The sequence below is a fragment of the Gymnodraco acuticeps genome, unplaced genomic scaffold (genome assembly GCF_902827175.1).
Source record: "Gymnodraco acuticeps unplaced genomic scaffold, fGymAcu1.1, whole genome shotgun sequence".
NCBI classification, from domain to species: Eukaryota; Metazoa; Chordata; class Actinopteri; order Perciformes; family Bathydraconidae; genus Gymnodraco; species Gymnodraco acuticeps.
The window spans coordinates 11,942-33,189 of NW_022992096.1; the positions used below are offsets into that span (position 1 = coordinate 11,942).

Genomic DNA, 21,248 nt, shown 5'->3' on the forward strand with positions numbered 1-21,248 from the left:
GCAAAGAAGCCATCTCTACAGCGTTCTCTTCAACACAGGATTCTTTCAGTTGTTTGAGTCCTGCGTTTGCCTTTCTCAAGGCAGCCATCTCTGCTTCGACCTTCTTGTGTGACCTCTGGAGCATTCCGTATTTCATGTTCAGGTCCTCATTGTTGACGGGCAAGACGTTGTGCTCAATTTCCTGGGCTTTCACGTTCAAATTTTGCTCAGATAGCTCAGCTGCATTCTCTGTATATGCTTTCTTCTTAGCGCCTTCAATCTCAAGCTTATTCCTTAAAGTCCTTTCCTGCTCCAGCAACAACTTGATTTCCTGATTTTCTTTTTGCAGAATCTCGAGCTTGACTTCCATCTCATCTCTATTGTTCATCTCCATCTCTACTGCGGTGATGAAATGACCTGTTGTTAAGCAAACTGAATATAATTGTTCAACTGAATTAAAGCCACAAAAATGGAGTTCACTTAGATTATCTCGTTAAAATAGACGTGCAAGTCTACCTAATGTTAGCTTGCTACAAAACCTATTTCTGCAATGATCTGACACTAGCTGGAACAGTTCCTTCTGCCTTCTGACTGATGCTCTGATGCTCTGATGAATTCACCGTCACAGCTGAGACCTGCAAACTTCTAAAGCATCAAGGCAAAGATGATGTCATCAATCTGAAGGTTCCATTTGCTGATGTCAGCGAATGCATCAGCTGACAGGAAGTAAGAATGGACCCATGCTGTTGCCTAGCAACGCAATTCTGTTTAATACATAATATTAAGAAATGTAAACGATCAAAATGCTTTATTAAGTATAATGTATGTTTGTGAAAGAGACAACCAAAGGAAACTGGTGTCATGATTCTGTTCACGTCTCCTCTCTCTGTCCTTCACTTACGTGCTTTCGTTTTTTAACCTCCTCCCATTTACTTCACGGTGGGAGACAGGAGATAATAAGGGGAGAAAGGAAGCAAGCTCATTGAAAACCAACAAGATGCAGCCGTACAGTCAGCCTGGACAGTTTAGTGATTCACTGCCATCCCCTAAAAGCTGTTAAACTTGTCACTTTGTGTTTCACAAATGTAGGGCTTTGTCGCTAATGAGTTGTGGAATGATCAATCCCAGCATTAGAACTTTTACACAAAGTGAGCAATTTATTTGTTATGAATCTAATTAAAAACAGCTTCATCGTACAATTATATAACAAACAATCTGGTAATGTTAAAACCCTTTTAGTACAAGAGGGATCTTACAATAAAGAAAATATGCAAACACTGGTTTAGAGGGAAAGTTTATACAAATGCAATGTTGTCCCCTTGTCCCACACTGCAGGACAGTGTCATAGACTGGACTGAATACATGTCGGTCATCTGGCTCTTCCAATTCACCTTATACAATAAACGTCATAAATCCAAGAAAGCGAACCCATTTTAGGCTTGAGTAATAGTTATAGACAATTATAAGCAAATAGCTGTATGGTGTTGAGCTGATAGTACAATTATTATTAAAAAGTAAGTAGGTCGTTATTAAAAACAATAATGATAAATTAAATAATAAGTAGGGGAAAAGACTACATGGCAGATCCAGATAGAGCTAATTATTGTTCTTGAGATCCTTAGTCCAGCGGAGGTCTTATGGAATGAACAGAGCTCTGTGCCCATTTCTAGAGAAACTGCGTAGGCTACACCACGAAAGAAGGCATCTGGATCTGTGGGTGGAGATGATGGGTGTTATGTTATCCTACATGATGTCATGGGCTTTTCCCTGCTGCTCACAGACCTAGAGGCCACCCGCAATACCAATTCAGGCCATGGCATAAATTGTAGGTCCTTTCCTCATTACCTTTCCGTTTACTTATATACACCACTGCCATGCTCACCTTTGCACTGGCTCTACATTTTGATCTGAACTACAAACCTGTTAAGTTCCGTGACTGTGAATCTTGCGCGCTGTTGAGGTGACAGCAACTTTCAACAGAGAGCCAAATTAACACTGTGATGACACACATAGTCTCACAACATTAAAACATGTGAGGCACACGCAGTGGTAGCTAGTAATGAGGCTTCGTAATCTGCACTCCAGTGATTTTTTAGGAACAGGTGTTAATTGTGGTATGGAGACGGTTTCTGGTTATGACAGTGAGTGATGGCAACCAACATGTGAAGGAGAAACACGGAATGTACTCGCTGAAGAACTGTAGAAGGGTTTTTGGAATTCAGTTCTTGAAAGCATGTGGATGCAGGTTTGCTTTCTTGATAAGGCTTCTGTGTTTTGCTCAAATGTCAAAGATCATTCCAAGATATTCACACCATCCAACTCCTTGTCTGGACTGCATCCTGAAATCAACCACCAACCACCTCTGAGTGAAATTGAAATCCAGCATTGTATTGTTGCACCATTTAACGTTAAAATCATAGAGAAGAACCGTGTTCCTGCTCAGAGCCTGAGAGAAGCGCTGTGTAGTCAGAACATTTAATGAGTTGGCAGTTTGGATGGATGCTTTCACAGTCACCATAGAGCATGAACAGGAGGAGGGATAGGAAAACACCCTTGTAGTGAGCTTGTGTTGGTTTTTAGGGTGTTTGAGTGACCAGTTTGTTGGCGAGGATGACAGGCTACATGGTGTTGAATCCAAAATAAATATTAACAAATGGAAGCCTGGCAAAGTTCCGCTCTCCTTCAGGTCCCTGTGAATCTAGCAGGACAATTTTAGCATCATGTTCTGTGTATATTTGTACTCATTTTCAATGTTGGTAAAAATATGTTGTTTGTTTCTTTAAAAGCAGCGATGTTTTGACTTGAATACAAGGACACATTCTGGATTACACCAAAGGGGCCTACCCTTCATGGGTGATTTGCAGAGGTTGAATCTAAGAACTTGTTTAATGAAATGCTGTATATGGATTTAAAAAATGTAAGTCAGGCTACATTTTAGTATTTCCGATGTGTCCATTGGAGTCCAAACTGTTATCGTTATTTTATTGTTGTTCATAAAGACTAGCTCTCCATCAATATAGGAAAATGTGTCTGCATAAGATTAGGATGCATATAGCTATAAAGTATTTTAATTAAAGCTTTGAAGATATCTGAAACCAAAGGGAAATCCCTTTAAAGCTGTTCACTTCTGAGGGAAGAAAGTAGAGTGTAGATGTCAAAGCGAGTCAATAAATACAGTGAGTTATCTGGGCTCCACACAAAGGGAAGGAACATCAACAGGGATTCAAGCTGTGAGTACAAGCCTTCAACAAACCTGACATCCAGCTCCCACTGGGTAACAGGCAGGGGTGACTGCACCACCACTTGTGTGCATCACCCGGGGTCACCTGCCAAAGACAGCCTCACTCCTCTGCCTCCCAAATCTGCTCCATTGTGGCCCAACACACTCCACAGCCATGTGCACAGCCTGGTCTACCGGAGTCACCAGAATTTGCATGTGAGGCGCATCCACTGTCGGCTAGCATTACGGCTGATATCCCTTCTCATTGATTCCGACGTCTTCTCACATTTACATTTATTCATTAGGCAGACGCCCGGCTACCATGCCTCCTGTGCGAGTTGTCTTAGCTTGAGCTTTCTTGGAGTAATGTTCTGACTGTCTGCAACAAGGAGTAAACAACAGCATACTGGTGTCCTTCCTCATCCACAGGAATATGCTGACTGTTAAAGGAGATGTATTTATCAGAGAGAGAAAGAAGGAAGAGAGACACAGGTTAAGACATAGCTCTTGTTTTGAGACCTCTGAATGAGAGGTGCGCCAAGTTGTCTGTAAACCTTAACTAACCTTAACTGAGGGAATACACTCAGCAGTTTAAACCACAACATAGCTGAACTGTGATGCAGATACGTTCCTACACAATTATACATCCTCTTTGATTTTGAGTTTACATATTATGAAATGAAGGATGTCACGTAATTTTCTTTCTTTTTTTAAGTAAACCTGGCTTTTATTTCACTTAACTTCCCTTAACACTACTTGTTCTTCTTGTTCCTGCAGGTGTTATGTGGATGACAAAGTGTCCAAAGTGGCCTGGCTCAATCGATCCAACATCATCTATGCCGGCCAGGACAAGTGGTCTCTGGACCCCAGAGTAGATCTGGTGACTAAAGGACAGCTCGAGTACAGCCTGCGCATACAGAAGGTAACACTGACCTAGAAACCGGACCAAAATGTTTTTGTTTTTTTATTCTTTGATTTCATCGTTAGATGTAATAACAGCTGCATTTAAAGATGGGAAAGAACCATTTGTTTCTCCTCCTTATAGGAATACATTTAAAAATTATTAAACATAACCTTCATAAGCATATCTGTTTTTTGTATGTTCATCTATTAATTTTAACCCTTTTTTGTGCTTTAACAACAATAAATAATCATTTGAAAATAAACTAATGTTAGACTGGTATCAGTATGCACCCTCTGCTAGACAGTAAATGAGATTATCCTCCCAGAATGTTAAAGTTATCGTTTTCATTGATTATCAGTTCAGCAAGTCTTATTAAAAAAGAATACATGTTTTCATAAAGGGTTAACTACCTCATCTAAACTGTCCATGCTGGGAGGTCTGCTGAAATGCTGATCGTATCTGTTATGTAATGATGATCATTCATTACTCATGTCTATAAGCTTTGACTTCTTAAAGTTGAATTAATTAATAATAATCAAAACATATTATATTGTAAAGTTGATTGAGATAATTCGACTACTTTCCTGTATAACGTTGTTTCACTGAAGAATCATAAATATTTATTTCGAGAATATTGTGAATGTTTGTCAAAATAAAAATTATAGAGTAGGATCTTGAAAAAGTAACATGTAGGAAGATAAATGAGGATAAGATAATCTGCCAGGCATATGATAAGATATTTTCAAACTAATGAAAACAATATTGTATTTGTGATTGTGTATAGGTGGATGTTTATGATGAGGGGTCGTACACCTGCTCCATACAGACGAAGCAGCAGCCCAAGACCTCACAGGTCTACCTCATTGTACAAGGTAAGTGGCACCTACACATAGACACCAGCAGCACACAACACACAACCAATCCACGCCAGCCGTACAGATTTACACTTGGAAATGGTGTCAATATATTATATTCCAAACAGAAGCTAGAACAAATTTGAAATGATTATGTCATATTTATTAAGAGTCAATCGCATCATTGTCCAACTGCACACAAGCAGCAAACAGCAGCGTCACCAAACTCTGTTATTAAACGTTGAAATGTGTCCCTCTAAGGTGCCTGTAAGGAAAATATATGAATATTTGTTGTCAGGGAAAAACTGCTCTATGTCACAAACTGCCGCCTACAGCAATAGAATTTCTTGTTCCAGTTCAAATTAATCTTGAGTGCACTTCAAAAGCCTTGAGCAGTAGTTTTCCATCTCAAAGAAAAAAAAGTTTTACCTCCTGAATGGAGACAGCCAGAAAGTTGAGAGCAAGAGAGATAAGATGCTGCAGGGTTTGATCTTATAGGCCTGGAGGGTGGAATTTATATATATTAGGGCTGTCAAACGATTAACATTTTTAATCAGATTAATCACAGTTTAAAAATTAATTAATCATGATTAATCACCATTCGAACTATGTCCAAAATATGCCATTTATTTATGTATATTGTTGTGGGAATGGAAAGATAAATGAAAGAAGGCAGATATATCCATTTAACTGTGTACAGTATGTATGTTTATTATAACATTTTTCTGTGTGTCAAAATGAAAGACAGCCCACACACCTATCAATCATCAAACCGTGGGGTCTTAATTCATTACGTGTTGATTTCTATCAACGGGGGAGTACTTCAGGAAAGTCGACAGGGGGGGGGGGGGGCGCTAGTGGAGTACTTCGTGACCACAGAGTGTGAACGTTGTGATCAGCTGTTTTAGCGCAGTTCTCCAGTGAAGGGGAGGAGTCTCCCTCCGCAGCGGGTTGGCGTAGTGTTGGCATAATTCCGTTGTACAGACCGACGTTAACAGCAGCCCTGTCTGTGCACACCAGAGATGTTCACAAGTCTTTTTTTGCAAGTCCAAGTCCAGTCTCAAGTCTTTGGTCACGAGTCCAAGTCAAGTCTCAAGTCTTTGTGGGGTGAGACTTGATCAAGTCTCAAGTCTTTGGTCACGAGTCCAAGTCAAGTCTCAAGTCTCTTCTGGTTGTAATAAGCCTTATATTGTCTGCTGCTATCCAGTCTGTTAAGAATACTGCACAGCTATATCTAAGAAATTCAAAGCATTTACTGTATTATTATCACTCCTATATCTATTAGCATACAGTATCAGTACTGATTAGTTGTTTGTTATATGATCACTTTAAACAGGCTATTGCAATGCAATATGAGGAAAAACATCACACTTTAGCTAAATGCAAACAACTTATAAGCAAAACACTTCAGAATCAGAAATCAGTATCACAAATACTTTATTAATCCCCCGCAGGGAAACTGTGTTAAAAGTACTTAAAAGTAAACATTTGTTCTGTGCCATTTGCAACTAAAAAACTATTGCTGCAATATTATCTGAAATATACTGAACTGGTGATATTAAAACATGACCTGTTCCAAAAGAGATATCTACCATTAACACCATTTACCAGCCAAATGCTGGTAAATCATGCAAGTGGCTGGTACTGTATGTTGCACGCACCAGCCAAAAATAACAATGGCAATCTATTGAGTGGCTGGTAAAATGTCAACATTCACTAGGCTAGCCATTTGGCCAGTGGACAAAAATGTTAAAATTTGACCTCTGCAACCGTATTGTTTAATTACACTGGGTCTCTAATTACATCTTTTAAGTCTACTATAAATAAACATATTCCTCTATCCTCACTCAAACCCAGTGTAATGGTAACCTGATAAACCTGTAACATTAACGTTACGTGGTCAACAATAAACCTGTAACCTGTCTATATACCGACAGATGTATTTATGTATGTTACTATGTATTTTTCTACGTTTAACGTTAGCCAGTAGATGGCAGCGGAACGTAATGATTAACGTTACCGACCTTTTTTATGTCATGTCAAGAGTTGGATGTCAACGCCACTCAACGCAAACAAGTGTGACAAGCAAACATTCACTCATCTTTTCAAATATTCAGTTACAAAGCTAGTAGCAAGCTAATTTAACATTATATAGCTGATGCTGAGCTAAACATGTTTGCTAACCGTCCATATGCGTTAATGTGACTGACCTCTCCGGGTGAGTTTTCAAGTGCCTGATGAAATTTGACGTTGTTGCACCAGCATCCTTGATTTTAATATTGCAGACTTTGCAGTGTGCGCTCCTTTTGTTGGTGCCGCCGGCGTTTTGTTCGAAGTTTTTATAGTTGAACCCAGAGCCATATAATAGAAGAGTTACGACAACGGAAGTCCAAAAACGGTTATCGTCACGTGGTTCATGTAGAAGAGGATCGTTCCCCGGAAGTTCATGGCGGGCAATGTGAATGCATTGATAACAGGAGATAGAACTACGATTTTTGGTAATTATTAGTGAATAAAGGTTTTGATTTGCAAAATGTATACAACAAATCGATATGTGTATGTATTTACATCAATATGTTTTAAAAAATAAAATAGAATTTGCTAATATTAAGTGATAATATTAGGATTAGTGTGAACAACTAGTTTACATGTTAGGCTAACAGTGCCTTGGTTAAAGAGCCTGTTGCTGTTTATTTATAGCTTTGAATTCTTTAAAACCAATATTATCTTCTTAAACCTGTATGGTAGTCAGGAGCATCACTTTCTAATGTTTATTGATATATTTAGAGGGAGGGGATCTAAAGTAATGCTTTAAAATTCAGATTAGATTAATGTCTACCATTTTTTTTAATTCATGGTAGTTTCAATAATCCCATGGTAATTGAGGACACAAGTTATCTAAATGACTAATGTCATCTTTATGGCTTTCAGAAAGGACAGGAGACTATCAAAGGACTAGCAGCAGCAGCATGATGATGATGATGTTAAATGTGTTGTTTTAGGAACATCCATTGCAAATACATGGAATTCAATAAACATTGAATAGCATATCATGCAGTTTGTCTGTGCCTTTTCCTCGGTGTTGTCCTGGTGTGCTGTGCTGCCTCCTAGTCGCCACCATGGTTTGCTGTGCTGCCTGGGGATGCTCCAATCGCTCAGAGAAAGGAGTATGAATGTACAGCTTCCCCACTGACACAGAGCGGAGGAAGCAGGAGCAATTTCACGACCAACAGCAAAAAAATATGTGATTTATATACAAACACTGCATTTGCACTTTTTCACAAAACGAAAACCACACCATTAGGAAAGCTTAATGTTTTGTTTAATACAAAAAACAGGGAAAGGCTTGAAAAACACTGAGAGTTGAGACTCAGGGTGCAGGGTGAGGGTCTCAGTGCAGGTATTCAGGCTCCATTGAATCCCCCTCTGGTTCTTGTGCTGAAAGAGGGATAAACAGACAGGAGAAAGGGTTATACACACCTATATAGCACACCTATTGGATGGGAAATTGCCTTGGGGAGATAAGGTGTGGTCTTTGTTCCCAACTGAAGTTATGGAACTTTATTATTTGTGAGTTTAACAAAGTATGACAAATGGCATCAGTAACATATGTGATATGAATTTCTATAAAGTTGTCTCACATTCTTGGTCATATTGTATATACAGTATGTAATGAGTATAACATGTCCAGTAAGTATAAAGTGTTTCCTAATACTGTGTATTCAACCACTATGGAATATGTATGTGGGCAGACAAAACTGAGTTGTTCTGTGTGTGAAGTAACCTCAAGTCACTCCGCAGGCACATTTTGATGCAGACCAGTTTGTCAAGACAAAAAAGGGCAAGACTAGGCTGAGAGCAGAGGCTATACCCACCATCTTCGTGCATCGCCCTGTGGTCAAAAAGAGAAGGGCCCCTGCACCACGATTCACCCCGGGACCTGTATCTACAAAGCCCATAGCTCATGATCACAGCGATAGTGTGAAAGGTGACACAGGTATAATAAGTATGAACTCTTAGTAACAAAAGTAATATTTCTTATTTTTAAGTGGTATAATATTTTAAATGTTTGAACATTTACAGTGCCATGTCTTCTACTTACATTAGTCTCAAAGATTGAGGGAAGAAGGGAAGGGATCACTGCCCTCCACCTGCCAGAGGAGTGCAAACAACAAAAACAAGCAAGGTGTCCCGTCATGTACCTGGAAGTTTGGGTTGGCAAAATGGAGTAAGAGAGGGACTTGAAAAACCTTGGTGGCTGTCTACTCATGTTGTTACAGTTGTCTTGGTTACAGCTCTCAAGTTTTTTTTGGTGCCATTTCCACATCTTTAGAAAATATGAAAAAATTGAAGTGAAATCAACCTCATCTCTGGAGAACAAACTTCGATTTCTCTGTCTTGTGAGTTTGCAGTCTTGCAGTTTTGCTCCTCCACCTGTAACATCACTGCCCCTCCACCTGCCATACAGTAGGTTACTAACAAGATTACTTATATAATACAGTGATAGAATACATGTTTAGTATGCTTACTTATATAAAACAGTAGTATTAAACTTACCTTGTGTTTTCACACTCACTCAAGTCCCTCTCCCTTTGCCATCAATCCAAAATCAGCTGAGCTGCAACATTATACAGGCAGGTAATAATCAACATAATCACAAGGACACAATATGGCTCTGCTAAAAACACTCACTCTTACACGCACCAAAGTTATATTTATCTAATATTTAACTCCCTCCACCCCCGCATACAATCCCGTTTAGAAGCCCCTCTTCTCTAATTCAACAACGTTGGACCAAATGACATTAAGAGAATGGAATTTACAATTAAAAGGTTGTTCAACGTCTGTTGCTAACTTGCTTCGGTATCCTAGCTTGATCTGTTATCTGTAAACGTTCCCTAAATCTACTGATTTAGGGATAATCCACTGACATCCTTTAATACACATGTTAATTTGAATCAGATGTACTGATAATATCCGCAATATAAATCTTTAAACTTCTTCTTACCTTTAAAAGTCCGTCACGAACGGTTATTATGCTGCAACTCTACCGCTCTGCTAGCCTTGGCGCTAACTTCCGGGGAACGAATGAGAGGCTCCACGATCCGCCATTGCTGTAAAAAAGTGGTCCATTGGAGTGAACGGAGATGTCATAACTCTTCTATTATACGGCTCTGGTTGAACCTAATTACAAGCGGTACAGCTGCAGGTGTGCCGCCAGTCGCCATGGTGTTACCATGATGTTACCATGATGTTAATGTTAAAGGTGGGGTAGGTAAGTTTGAGAAACCGGCTCGAGATACACTTTTTATTATATTCCATGGAATGCTCTTAACATCCCGATAGCCGGCCCGGCTAAAATAACTGGATGGCCTACCCATAGATATATATAAACACTAGATGGCTCATGGGAGATTTTCCAGCGTAGCTGACCGGCCGCCATCTTGCTACAGTTAACAGTTACTCTGATTCGCGTTATGGTAGCTGTTGTAAGGTGAGTGATCTGCACAAAAATACTCTTAACTCGCTGAAATCTTGACTGATTTACAAACGGTTTGGTTTATTATAAACATTATTAGCATTGCTATGATACAGGATGCTTGGACATGTTGAAATTGCAGCTTTTCTTTGTGTATGTGGTTGTATTTATTAGCTGGCTAATAACAAGAGGCTGTGAGTGAGACCTAGTATTACAAAGTTGACCCAGCAACTTTACACCAGTGGGAGAGGCAGAACTGCTCTTTCTTTTCAACATAACTTAAGTTACACATGATTTCTTCCAAGTGGTTTGGCTTGTTAAAAACATCTCGCATTATGATACAGGAATTTGCTGGCTTTGTGTTTACAGAAGTACCTGACTATGCCGGACTTTTGTGCAGCCTACGGATGCTCTAATCACCGCAGTCTGCAAACAAGAACCCGTGGGATCACCTTTCACGTGTAAGATATGACAATATTATGACTAAAATTAGGATAATCGTTAATTACTTAGTGGATGTATGTACATTACAAGTCCTGCTACACAGGATCAGTGGGGCTATGTGAGATAATAGTATTGCAAGATTGTTGTTGACCCAGCCTCTTTAGAATATGTTGTTACCATTTCTTTACACAATTATTTAATGTTTCTTTTGGACACCTTTTTTATTACTCTTAGTGTGGTTGTCTTATTCTTAAAGTAGGCTATACATACATGCATACATACCAAAAAAATGATAATTTCTGTGTTTATTTTTGTCCTTACCCTTAATGTTAAAGGAAAGAAGGGAGGAAAATGTTGACAATAATTTATATATCTGGCTACCTTTCTCATGTTTTTAAGCTTTCCCAAAACCGAAGAGAGGAGGAGGCAGTGGGAACTCGCCCTAAGAAGGGACGGTTTTGTTCCCTGTGACAGGACAGGAACAGTTTGACCCGTTGTTGGGCCAAGCTGTTTTGTGCATATCATTTTACTTACTTGCAGTTACAAATAAACCGCTGGTAACACATACCAATTCTACTCTGGTCGTGTCGTTTCCCTTTGTACCCCTCGCCAAGAGGGAACGTAACAACATGTGTTACGTGCCGTAGTGGGTGCTTGTGTGTCTCCCTCTCTTTCCCCCTGATGTTTGTTCTTCTTCTTTGTTTAATGGCGAATCGCTACCACTAGGAGCATATATCGCCACCTACTATGTATTTATTAAATCTTCATGTTCCATGAGACGCAGCACTATGTTCCCCACATATGTTTATGTTTGCTCAGTCTAATAAACCCATAACATGGTTGTGAAAGAATACCAAAGCTGAGGCTGGACGATGATTGATTGTTGGTGTGCCATGTGTCACCGTGTGTCTTATTGGTTTTGTGTTATACTGTATTTTATTGTGTGCAGCTGGTCCTTATCTCCAAGACACATTTAAAACAAATAACCTTGAACCTTGAAGCCCCATCTCTCCCCACCTGCTCCTGCTTCCTACATCCCCTCCACACCACACCAAGTTGTTCTTCTTAATAATAATAATAATACATTTATTTTGGGAGGCCGCCTTTCCCAAGGACACCTTACAGGGGCATAGGGGCAATATAGGGAACAATTTAAATAGTGGATTTTGTGATATATCAGCCGGGGTGAGACAAACCACAAATGGACTACAGAAGGACACAAAAGGACACATGGTACAGTTTATATTATTCTTGGTCTTTTTTCAATAACATATTTCAAAGGTTCTGGATTTGTTTACAAATCTAGAAACTAAATACAAAACTAGTATAGTAATATGAAGATCTCATGTCAAAAATAATTGTGATAAATTAGACAGAACTGGCCTGTCTGTGAGCACATTTTATGTTGGTTTGGTTCTTCTGATAAAGGTGTGAATATCTAAATAATATACCAACATATGCTATTGTCATTAGTTGTGTCCCTGTTCTTAAAGCTAAGGCATTGCTAAATTAACAACTCTTGGCTTACAGAGTGGTAACATGAGACCGATTTTTATATATAAAATATAAATGTATTTTAATTTTATAATTTATTTTAAATATTAACAATATAATAAAATAAATGGAAATATATACACCGGCAAATATTTAATATAATATAAATACCTTGTATAGCTATTGCTTTATCTGATTAATGTTATTTTCATATGAAAGTCCATGATTATAAGTATGCAGTATCATAACTACATCTTTGATGTTTATAAAAAACCAAACCGTTTGAAAATTGGTTGAAAATTGAGCAAGCTATGGTTATTTAAATAGTAAACCATAATGTTATGAATGAGAGAACTCCCTGTAGCAAGATGGCGGCCAAGTGGCAACGTCGGTCTCCATTGGCCAGCAGCGCGGGTGAGTCATCTAGTGTTTATATATATATCTATGGGCCTACCCGCCTGTCAGCCTCCCATCGGGGCACAAACTTATCTCGTGCCCTCATTGGTCATGTGCGCGTTCGTGTGTGTTGGAGGAGGGGCTCTGTGAGGAAGTGGCAGTTCTCATTCATAACTATGGGATGCGCCTCATCGCAGAGCAAACAGAAGCATCAATCTCATTACGCCAATCCTGATTGGCTGGTGATCTTGACGTCAGCGTCAGGGAATTCACCCCCTATAAGTAGCTTGCGCCACGACGCATGCGTCATTCAAACACCTCTTCTCGCTTCAGAGCACATCTCTATAGTAGCCGGACAAGCTTAACGGTCCACAGACTGAACCCAAATATAACCATTTCGGTCGACGGGCGCTCGCCGGCTACTCCTTCTGCTTCGCAAGAAGACCGTAATACTAACGCCAGTTAGTATTAAAATCGACCTCGCCGTTTCTTTCCCCGGAAAGTAAGGTAAGGTTTTGATTTTTTCTCAAGCTAGCTACGCACCTGTTGCTAGCTAGCTTCCCCTTACTACAGACACCACGGTAGCGAGGACGCTTTTCTTTTTCTCTCTCACGGAGGAGAAAAGGATTAGAAGTATATTGACACACCAGTCAATATTCTTTGAGAACAAAGGACCCACACCGTCCCTTTTTCTCCGGATTAAGGACGGGTTGGTAACACTTTTTCTCTCAACGACGTACCTGTTACGAGCGGGTCCTCTCCACGCCACGAGGCGAACAAGATGGACGCATCTCCCCCTCACACCAGAGGAGTCAGGGACTCGGAGGCTCGGTCATGCGGCTGCGGGTTGAAGATAGCAGGCACAGACTCACACCAGGTCTGCTCGTCCTGCCTCGGGCTGGAACACGCCCAGGAGGCTATCGACAACCCCGGCTCGTGCGGGCTTTGTGCCCGTTTCACCCGAAAGAGCCTCCACCGACGGCTAGCACACCAAGCTAGCTTGTTGGAACAGGACTCCCTCATGTCCACTGATTCGCCGTTTGACAATCAAGACACGGGGGCGTCCGCCGCAGAGACTGAGCCCCTCACTGTCGGTCTGGGGCTCACTAACAGCGGCAGCTGCGGAACCGGGATCCCACGCCGTGTCAGGCCGGGACCCGGTGGCGGCAAGAGACGCGGGAACGGAGCCCCACGCCTCACCAGGCGGGAGCTCCCGGCGAGACCTCACCTTGGTCTCGCCCGCAGAGGCTCGGCCTGCTCCGCATACTGCTGGTGGCAGCCCACCTCCTACCGAGGATGGGCCCGTCACCAAGCAGGAACCCCACGCTGCCAGCGAAGGTGGACCGTTTCCAGTCGACCATGACTGAACAGTCCTACAGAGCCACAGCGTTGTCCGCCAGGGCTCTGAACGTTTCCTCACTGCTAACCGCATACCAAACGGAGCTCTGTGAGGATATGTTGAGTAATCCTGGACCGGCCGTTCTGGATGAGTTGGCCGCGGTCACAGACATTTGTCTCCGTGTCCAACGCTGCGCCGTCCAGGCCACGGGCAAAACAATGGGGATCATGGTGGTGCACGAAAGAGCTAGATGGCTCAACCTCACCAACCTCCCAGACCGGGAAAAGGAGGATGTGCTTGACATGCCCATCGTTCCCGAGGGGATTTTCGGCTCCGCTCTTGCCTCCATGCAGAGGAGATGCGAGTCGAAAAAGAAGGAGGACGAGGCCCTCCACCTCTGCCTCCCTCGAAGGGCCCAGCCGCTGCCTTCGCAGCGGCAGCCCTTCGTCCAAGCTGCCCCGAACCCTGCTCGGTTCAAAATACCGAAAACGCAGAGGTCGCAGTCCGCCCCGAGTCCCCAGCCCAGGCAGGGGACGAGGGCGAGCTGGCCTAGAAATTCTCCGGTTCCGGCTGCAGCCCAGGCGCAGCCAACCCAGAATTTCGGCCAGCAGTCGAGGAAGAAGAAGCGAGCGGCGTGACAGCCCCTCCTTCTCCCCTATGCGATGAGGCGCATCCCATAGTGAGACATCTCACTTCATGTTACTCTGAGAACTGGGGTTACGTAAGTAACCTATAGATTTTCTCCGGTTGTGTATTTTCAAATTCTAGCGATCTCGAGCCGGTTTCTCAAACTTACCTACCCCACCTTTAATACGCCAAAAATAGACAATACAATGATTGTTCACGAGTCCCAAAACACGAGTCCAAGTCGAGTCCGAAGTCTTTTGAGCAGGAGTCCAAGTCAAGTCTGAAGTCTCTGTGTGTGCGATTTAAGTGCGACTCGAGTCCGAGTCACAAACTCGAGTCCCCATCTCTGGTGCACACGGAGACCGACTCTTTCGTCCGGTGATCTAACCGCCTTCTGGAAAAGCTTATTATTACGTACGTACGTACGTACGTACGCAAATGCGCTTGGAGACACAAGTGACAGACAGTACGCATTTCAGATTACGCACATAACTTGCGTACCAGTTAGTGCACCCCTGTACTACAGCAAAAGTATTCTCCGTCGGGACTTCCTGCAACAACACCACGCCGTTATCTTGATTCTGATTGGCCAGAAGACATTATCAAAGATGTTCTATTGAGAAGACGATCACTACGTGACAAAAGTTTTCAAAACCGTTTCTGGTCTTCGGTATTTCCAGACAAGTGGCTACTGAAATCAATCTTACTAACTGCTGTCTGTGCAATTCTCAGCGAGAGTTGGCGGACTTTATTTTGCTTACTTTAACATCATTTTTCATGGTGGGGCTAAGCCATTTCTTGGTATGGGTGTAGCCTACCCCAGCCATACCCTGGCGCTGCCACTGTTGGGATGTATGGGGCGGGCCATTCTGCACATGCGTTAAATATTTTAACGCAATTAATTCAAAAGATTAATTACCGCCGTTAACGCGATAATTTTGACAATTTTATATATTTAGTTTTAATTGTCACCTAAATGCCTTCCAATAGTTATCAAAGAGTTTAAAGGTTGTACCTCTTGAGATTGAAGAGAATCCAATGCTGTACAAACTCTTTTATCTGTACCTCTTGTGTCTGATCAAAAAGGTTCATGCATCCGTGTTCGTTATTCTACATGTTGTTCCCTGTGCCATGGCTTAGTTAAGAATTGAGAATAGTATGCACTATGTGACTTACCATCACTATGTGGAAGACACACTGCAAAGGATTGGTGTCAGGGGCGGATCTACGGGGAGGCAAGGGGGGGCAGCTGCCCCCCCACTGTAGAGCCTTGCCCCCCCAGCTGCCCCCCTAACTTTTGTTTCCCTAAAACTGTACTAAAACAAACCTACACTATTTCCACAAGCTTCTCAAGCAACAAAACAAGCATTACATTAGTTAAAAGTGAATTATTTTAAATATCATTTTAGGCCCGTTAAAAACGCAGCTACGGCCCTGCATTAAACTGCGGAGCGGCGTTCACACAGACCGCAGCTCACACAGCTGCAGAGAGGGAGCGAGCTGTCCCAGCACCTATGGATCAGCTTCCCCTGGGAGCATTTCCCTTTCCACTAGTTTTGTTTTTACTAAGGACGAGAGCTTGAAACTAAATATTAATAAAACGCTGCAATTTGAATCGATAGCGTTTAACAGACGGGCGCTGTTTGGGGCGTTACGTTACAAAATACTACGCAGACAGCGTTAGCTGGGAGATCGATCACTTTGCTAAACTACGCGGTAGCCTACTATTAAATCCAAGTAAACTACACATCACAGCCATGAGGCCAGATCAATGAAACCAGGATACATCCTTTACCGTAAAAACTGGATCCAAACACAGCTGCCTGTGTGCGCTTGATAAATACGTTCTGATGTTATATTTATGATATGCTACATATTAACTAGGCTACATGGCCCTAACGTGTAAAGTTATACAAGCATTTGTACCAGTGCTTTTCACAAGTAGACTCTTGCAGGCCAGAGTATAGGAGTGATTCAACAACAACAAAAAGACATATGAGAAGTGATCAGGACGAACAGAAAGAGGAAAAGGAAAAGAGAGTTCACTGAAGAGACCAGGAGGGTCAGAGCAGGAGGAAGAGGAGGAGATGAAGACATTAGTGAAGAAGAAGAAATATATGTGAGGAATAAAGATGAAGTATCAGAAAGTGGGCCAGAGGCAGGGATCAGGAGGCAGAGGAAACTCTAGCTGGACCACATGGTATGTTCTTATTCTCCTTACATATTCCATTACAGCAGCACAATCTAGCAGCTCTTAGTATTGACAAATATGTATTGAAATGTGTTGCTGCACAGGTCACCTGTAGCTCTCTGAAGAGATGGGTGATGTCATTTGTGTACTTAATTATAATTAAGTACTTACAGTATGCAGAATTCTGAGTATTCTCTGAATCGGGTATCTTTTGGGTCTTTATATCTTTGAAAAATGAAACCGAAATGTTTGGTCATAACATCTGGTAGTGGACTACTTACATGTTCCCACCTCAGGCACAAAATATAAATAATTACTAGGAATTTCCTTGAAAAAATAGGGTTGAAGTTTTTGACAAAAAGTAGGCATGAGACCTTGTTTAGATAAGATATGGCACCACATGGAAGTCAAGGACATTACAAAATTGTAATATTTTGCTAAACTATTGTTTATTTTTGTAATAAACAATTATTTACTATTATTAATTCATACAACATAGTTGAAATGTTGAGCTTGTCAATCTTAATCTGAAAATACAAAAACTGAAATATAGGTAAGAGAAGAAACTGACACTTTTGTGATGTAATTCCCTCAATGAAGATCACACATGGACTGATCCATTATTTTAATAGGAGGGTATGGTATGGCGTGACGGGGTTGAAACAAACTGAGGGACAATATTGCAATTTCATAGATAATTCAAGTATTTTTTCAGAATTGATTTTTGATCAGTTAAAGTTGACAAGCATATGATTATATTAGCAGCAACATTTTGGGATAATTGGCCATTTTGATTTGTTTAATATTAAATTAATATGTAATAATGCTTAGTGAGGACATGCAAATATGTCTGTCTAAGTAAGACAACCAATTTTTTTTAAAACAAAATATATATTTAATTTTACATTGTAATGCAAAACAACCTGTTCCATTAATTCATTGCTTTAAAATACATTTTGTAGTTTCCTTTCATTTAAAATGGTTGAGGTAAGCTTGGGGGACTCAAAGGGCACCCGATTGTTTGTCTGAACACCTTATTTCTCTTGTGCATTAAGAACACTTGTGTATTAAGAACACTTGTGTTAGGGCATGAATTAACAATAAATAGGTTATATACAGTGTAAAATACCACGTACTGTCCGCCCTCCTATGCCACCCTGGCATGACCTCTTGCCTCCCCTTTGCCCTCCCATGTAAAATGTTCTAGAACCGCCACTGATTGGTGTTATGGACACAAACTTGGATTTTACAAATCAACTCGCTTTTTTAAAATCAAGTCTTTAAAATGATTTTATTAAATATATTAAATGATTTGCATATCCTTTATGTTTTACTGCACTTAAGTTGATTCCACTTACCAAATGCCTGTAAGGTTGATATGTTCAGGAGCCAGCAGTTTTTTTGTTTTAGTTCAACCAAAACTAAACTTGTTTGCACATTGATTTTACAAAGAAACAAGACATAAGAAGTTACTAAGTATGCTTTAGATTTGTTTGTTTGTTTCCCAGGGAAACCCTCACAAGAAACACCAGCTGTTGTTATGCCTGCTGTGACGTTAAGTTGCCTCTTGTAATTATGCCTTTACAATCTTAAAAGTTATTTTTATCATCTGAATTTGGCGAAACAAGTTTAATATTCTGAAAACCAAGACTTTGTTTATTTGAAATCAGATGAAAACAAACTGTCACGGACCCTGCCGTGTTATCTATGATTACTACGCTTTTCATTCATAATTTCAGCGGGAGGGAGGGGGAGTGGCGCTGAGGAACAGCAGAGTGCGGGCTGACAGGTGTCTGTGTTGACATTCCCCTTATTGTGGAATAAGGGGAATGCAGAGACTGGCTACAAGTGTTTTAGGTTCAAGTTAGACAACTAATGTCTGGGTTAGTGTTCATTACTTCATGTGTATGTCATCTAATGGTTAATCTCAATACACACACATTTTCCGTGCTTTCCAATAGTTTAAAATAGTTTTATTCCACTGTTTAATAACCTGTTACAAACATGCCACTTGTAAAAATGAAATAACATTTCTGTGAACTGATATTTGTTTAGTGAGCTTATTAGAGGATGTTCCCATTTTTTGGGGATGTTCCCTTTGATTGTAAAATGTCAATGAAGATGTCAGACTTAGTACATTTGTTAATAATTACATACAACACATGGAATTTGTGTGTGTGTGTGTTCCAAGTGAATCTGCGGCCCCCTGGTGGCCAGTACATCAATGATGTGGCCCCCACCACCATCAAAGTTGCCCATCCCTGATGTAAGGGTATGGTGATTCAATTAAAGAAATCGTATTGCAATAACACGATTTAGCATGATCATAAAGGAGAGTCCCCATTTATCTTTTGCACAATTGTTGTATATTCCCGGCTAATCTCAGGCAGTGTAGGATTCTGATCTTCTCCCTGTGGAGCTCTCCGGGACTCACTTGGCCTGCCAGCTTGGCAGAGAAGTGGATCAGGTCCTGCATGAAGATGCCTACTGCCCCTCTGGGTGCAGGAGGAACCTCTGTCAGAGTACACGAGTCGAATTGAAAGTTGATGTTCTTGGCCCTAGGGAGGCCCGGCCCCCGCTCTTCAATCCACACCAGAGGTCTGTCGTCAGACGTTAATAGCTTTGCAGTCATCTTGCAGTAGTTGTTGCCAGAGTCTTCCTCCATAGTTGCTGCAGTTACCGACAGCTCACCAAACAACTCCACCAACCACGTAAGGCGAGCAATGCCACTAAATGCTGGGAAACCAAATCCAGGCTTCAGAGCTCCACCGGTAAAATGAAGCGTTCCTTCCTGCAGGAGCTTTCCCTCCACCTCTCTCTTTAGTTCTTTGTAGTCTTCGGTCAGCAGCTCAATGTGTTCCTCATGGAGAATAACTCCTTTTTCCTGGGCCAGGTTCCAGAGCTCCAGAGCAGCTTTGTAGTTCATGGTCATGGGATATTCCACACACACGTGTTTTCCTGCCTGCAGAAAAGTTCTGATGTTTTCCTCATGCAACACATTCTCAGTGCAGATGAACGCCACCTGGATGTCCTCTCTGCTCACGGCCTCTTCAGCGGTCACCTGGCTCACTCCCTGCTGAGAGTCCAGCTTTCTCCTGGATATGAAAGCTCTGACATTCAGTTTCTCTGCCGGACTGCCAGGCAGAGGAGCTAACATGTCTCTGATCCTCACCCAACCGGCTGTGCCAATGCCAACAACCACCGCTCCAAACATGCTGGTTCACTGCCCTTTGGTGGCCAACACGGAGAAATGTAGCCGTTATGTTGTGAGCTATGGTTGTGTGAGTAGTGTTATCCCAATAGGTGACGTAACACAGAGCTAGCGGCTAGCAGCAGCCTTCGAGTGAGGCGCCCGGAAGTGTCCAGGGGCACTTATTCTTCTCTCAGATTTTTGCGGATTGCAAACAACTTTAAGGTGCATACCGCCACCTACTGTACAAAAGTGTGTATCACCATATCATCCCATCACCACTTGTGGAATTATACCACTGTATTTACGTTGTTTTAAATTCTTCCAATCAATCCTGTTTCACTCAAATACTTAAGAATGGCCTTCCTGCTAGCTCTTACCCCCTCACCTTCTGTTCCCAGTATCCCCATCAGGCTCCACTCCCTTCCTGCCTCTCTGACCCTGTCTCTTAGTTTTTCCCTCTCTGTTTTGTACATGTTGCAGTGTAATATGATGTGTTCCACATTTTCTTTCACTCCACACCCCCTGCATTCTTCAACTTCACTTTTTCTCATTACAAACATTGTGCCGTTTAATCCTGTATGATCCAATCTGAGTCTAGTGATGATGATCTCCTCCCGTCTGTTCCTTTCTGTATAGATCTTTATTATGACTGATTTCTGTACTTGTGGTATATCCTCCCTTTCTGATCTTCCTCCCACCTTTTCTGCCATATTTCCATACCCTTCTTCTTAATTATTACTTGTCCTTCTCCTTTCCCAAGTGAAACTGGTATTGCTATTTCCTTTTGTAACACATATTTTGCTAATTTATCAGCATGCTCATAGCTCATTCCCTTGAACCCCCTCATGTGCAGGCACCCAGCATAACTGCACATCTATTCCCCTCCTCTGAAGTCTCAGTAAGCAATGGTTGAGTTCAAAGATTAAATCTTCTCTAACAGTTATTGTCGACTGTATGCTTTTCAAAGCAGATAGCGAGTCTGTGCGTATCACCCTATCAGATCTGACCTCTTCAACCCATTGTAGCCCAATAATTGCTGCTATTTCTTTAGAGGCGCTTGCTATTCCTCCTTCTATTTCACATGGATATTTTAATGGAAATAAACTTGAAATGGAAATCTATTGAATT

General features: G+C 41.4%; 2 protein-coding genes across 5 annotated transcripts; one reads left to right on the plus strand and one right to left on the minus strand.

The window, feature by feature from the left end:
• The first annotated feature begins 584 nt into the window (after positions 1–584).
• Positions 585–10,864, plus strand: LOC117537560 (limbic system-associated membrane protein-like). 4 transcript variants are annotated; one of them, XM_034202811.1, is made up of 4 exons: positions 3,550–3,691; positions 3,977–4,121; positions 4,888–4,975; positions 10,806–10,864. In XM_034202811.1, the coding sequence occupies exons 1-4, from the start codon at positions 3,633–3,635 to the stop codon at positions 10,850–10,852; spliced, it is 339 nt and encodes a 112-aa protein (XP_034058702.1). In that variant the 5' UTR covers positions 3,550–3,632; the 3' UTR covers positions 10,853–10,864. The 4 variants fall into 4 exon arrangements, with proteins under 4 accessions (XP_034058701.1, XP_034058700.1, XP_034058702.1 ...); XM_034202810.1 differs by lacking the exons at positions 3,550–3,691; positions 10,806–10,864 and adding an exon at positions 585–705 and having other exon boundaries at positions 4,888–5,190; XM_034202809.1 differs by lacking the exons at positions 3,550–3,691; positions 10,806–10,864 and adding an exon at positions 1,374–3,415 and having other exon boundaries at positions 4,888–5,190.
• Positions 10,865–19,049: 8,185 nt separating this feature from the next.
• On the minus strand, positions 19,050–20,293 carry LOC117537556 (biliverdin reductase A-like). Its single transcript, XM_034202804.1, has one exon. The coding sequence runs from the start codon at positions 20,139–20,141 to the stop codon at positions 19,272–19,274; it is 870 nt and encodes a 289-aa protein (XP_034058695.1). The 5' UTR covers positions 20,142–20,293; the 3' UTR covers positions 19,050–19,271.
• Between the last annotated feature and the right edge of the window lie 955 nt (positions 20,294–21,248).

Excerpts from the sequence above, each read along its gene's own strand:
- LOC117537560 (XM_034202808.1), top strand. The coding sequence starts at position 3,633 with ATGCTGACTGTTAAAGGAGATGTATTTATCAGAGAGAGAAAGAAGGAA. Across the intron at positions 3,692-3,976 it reads AAGAAGGAAGAGAGACACAG|GTGTTATGTGGATGACAAAG; the intron begins GTTAAGACATAG and ends TTGTTCCTGCAG. Across the intron at positions 4,122-4,887 it reads ACAGCCTGCGCATACAGAAG|GTGGATGTTTATGATGAGGG; the intron begins GTAACACTGACC and ends GATTGTGTATAG.
- LOC117537556 (XM_034202804.1), bottom strand. The coding sequence starts at position 20,141 with ATGTTTGGAGCGGTGGTTGTTGGCATTGGCACAGCCGGTTGGGTGAGG.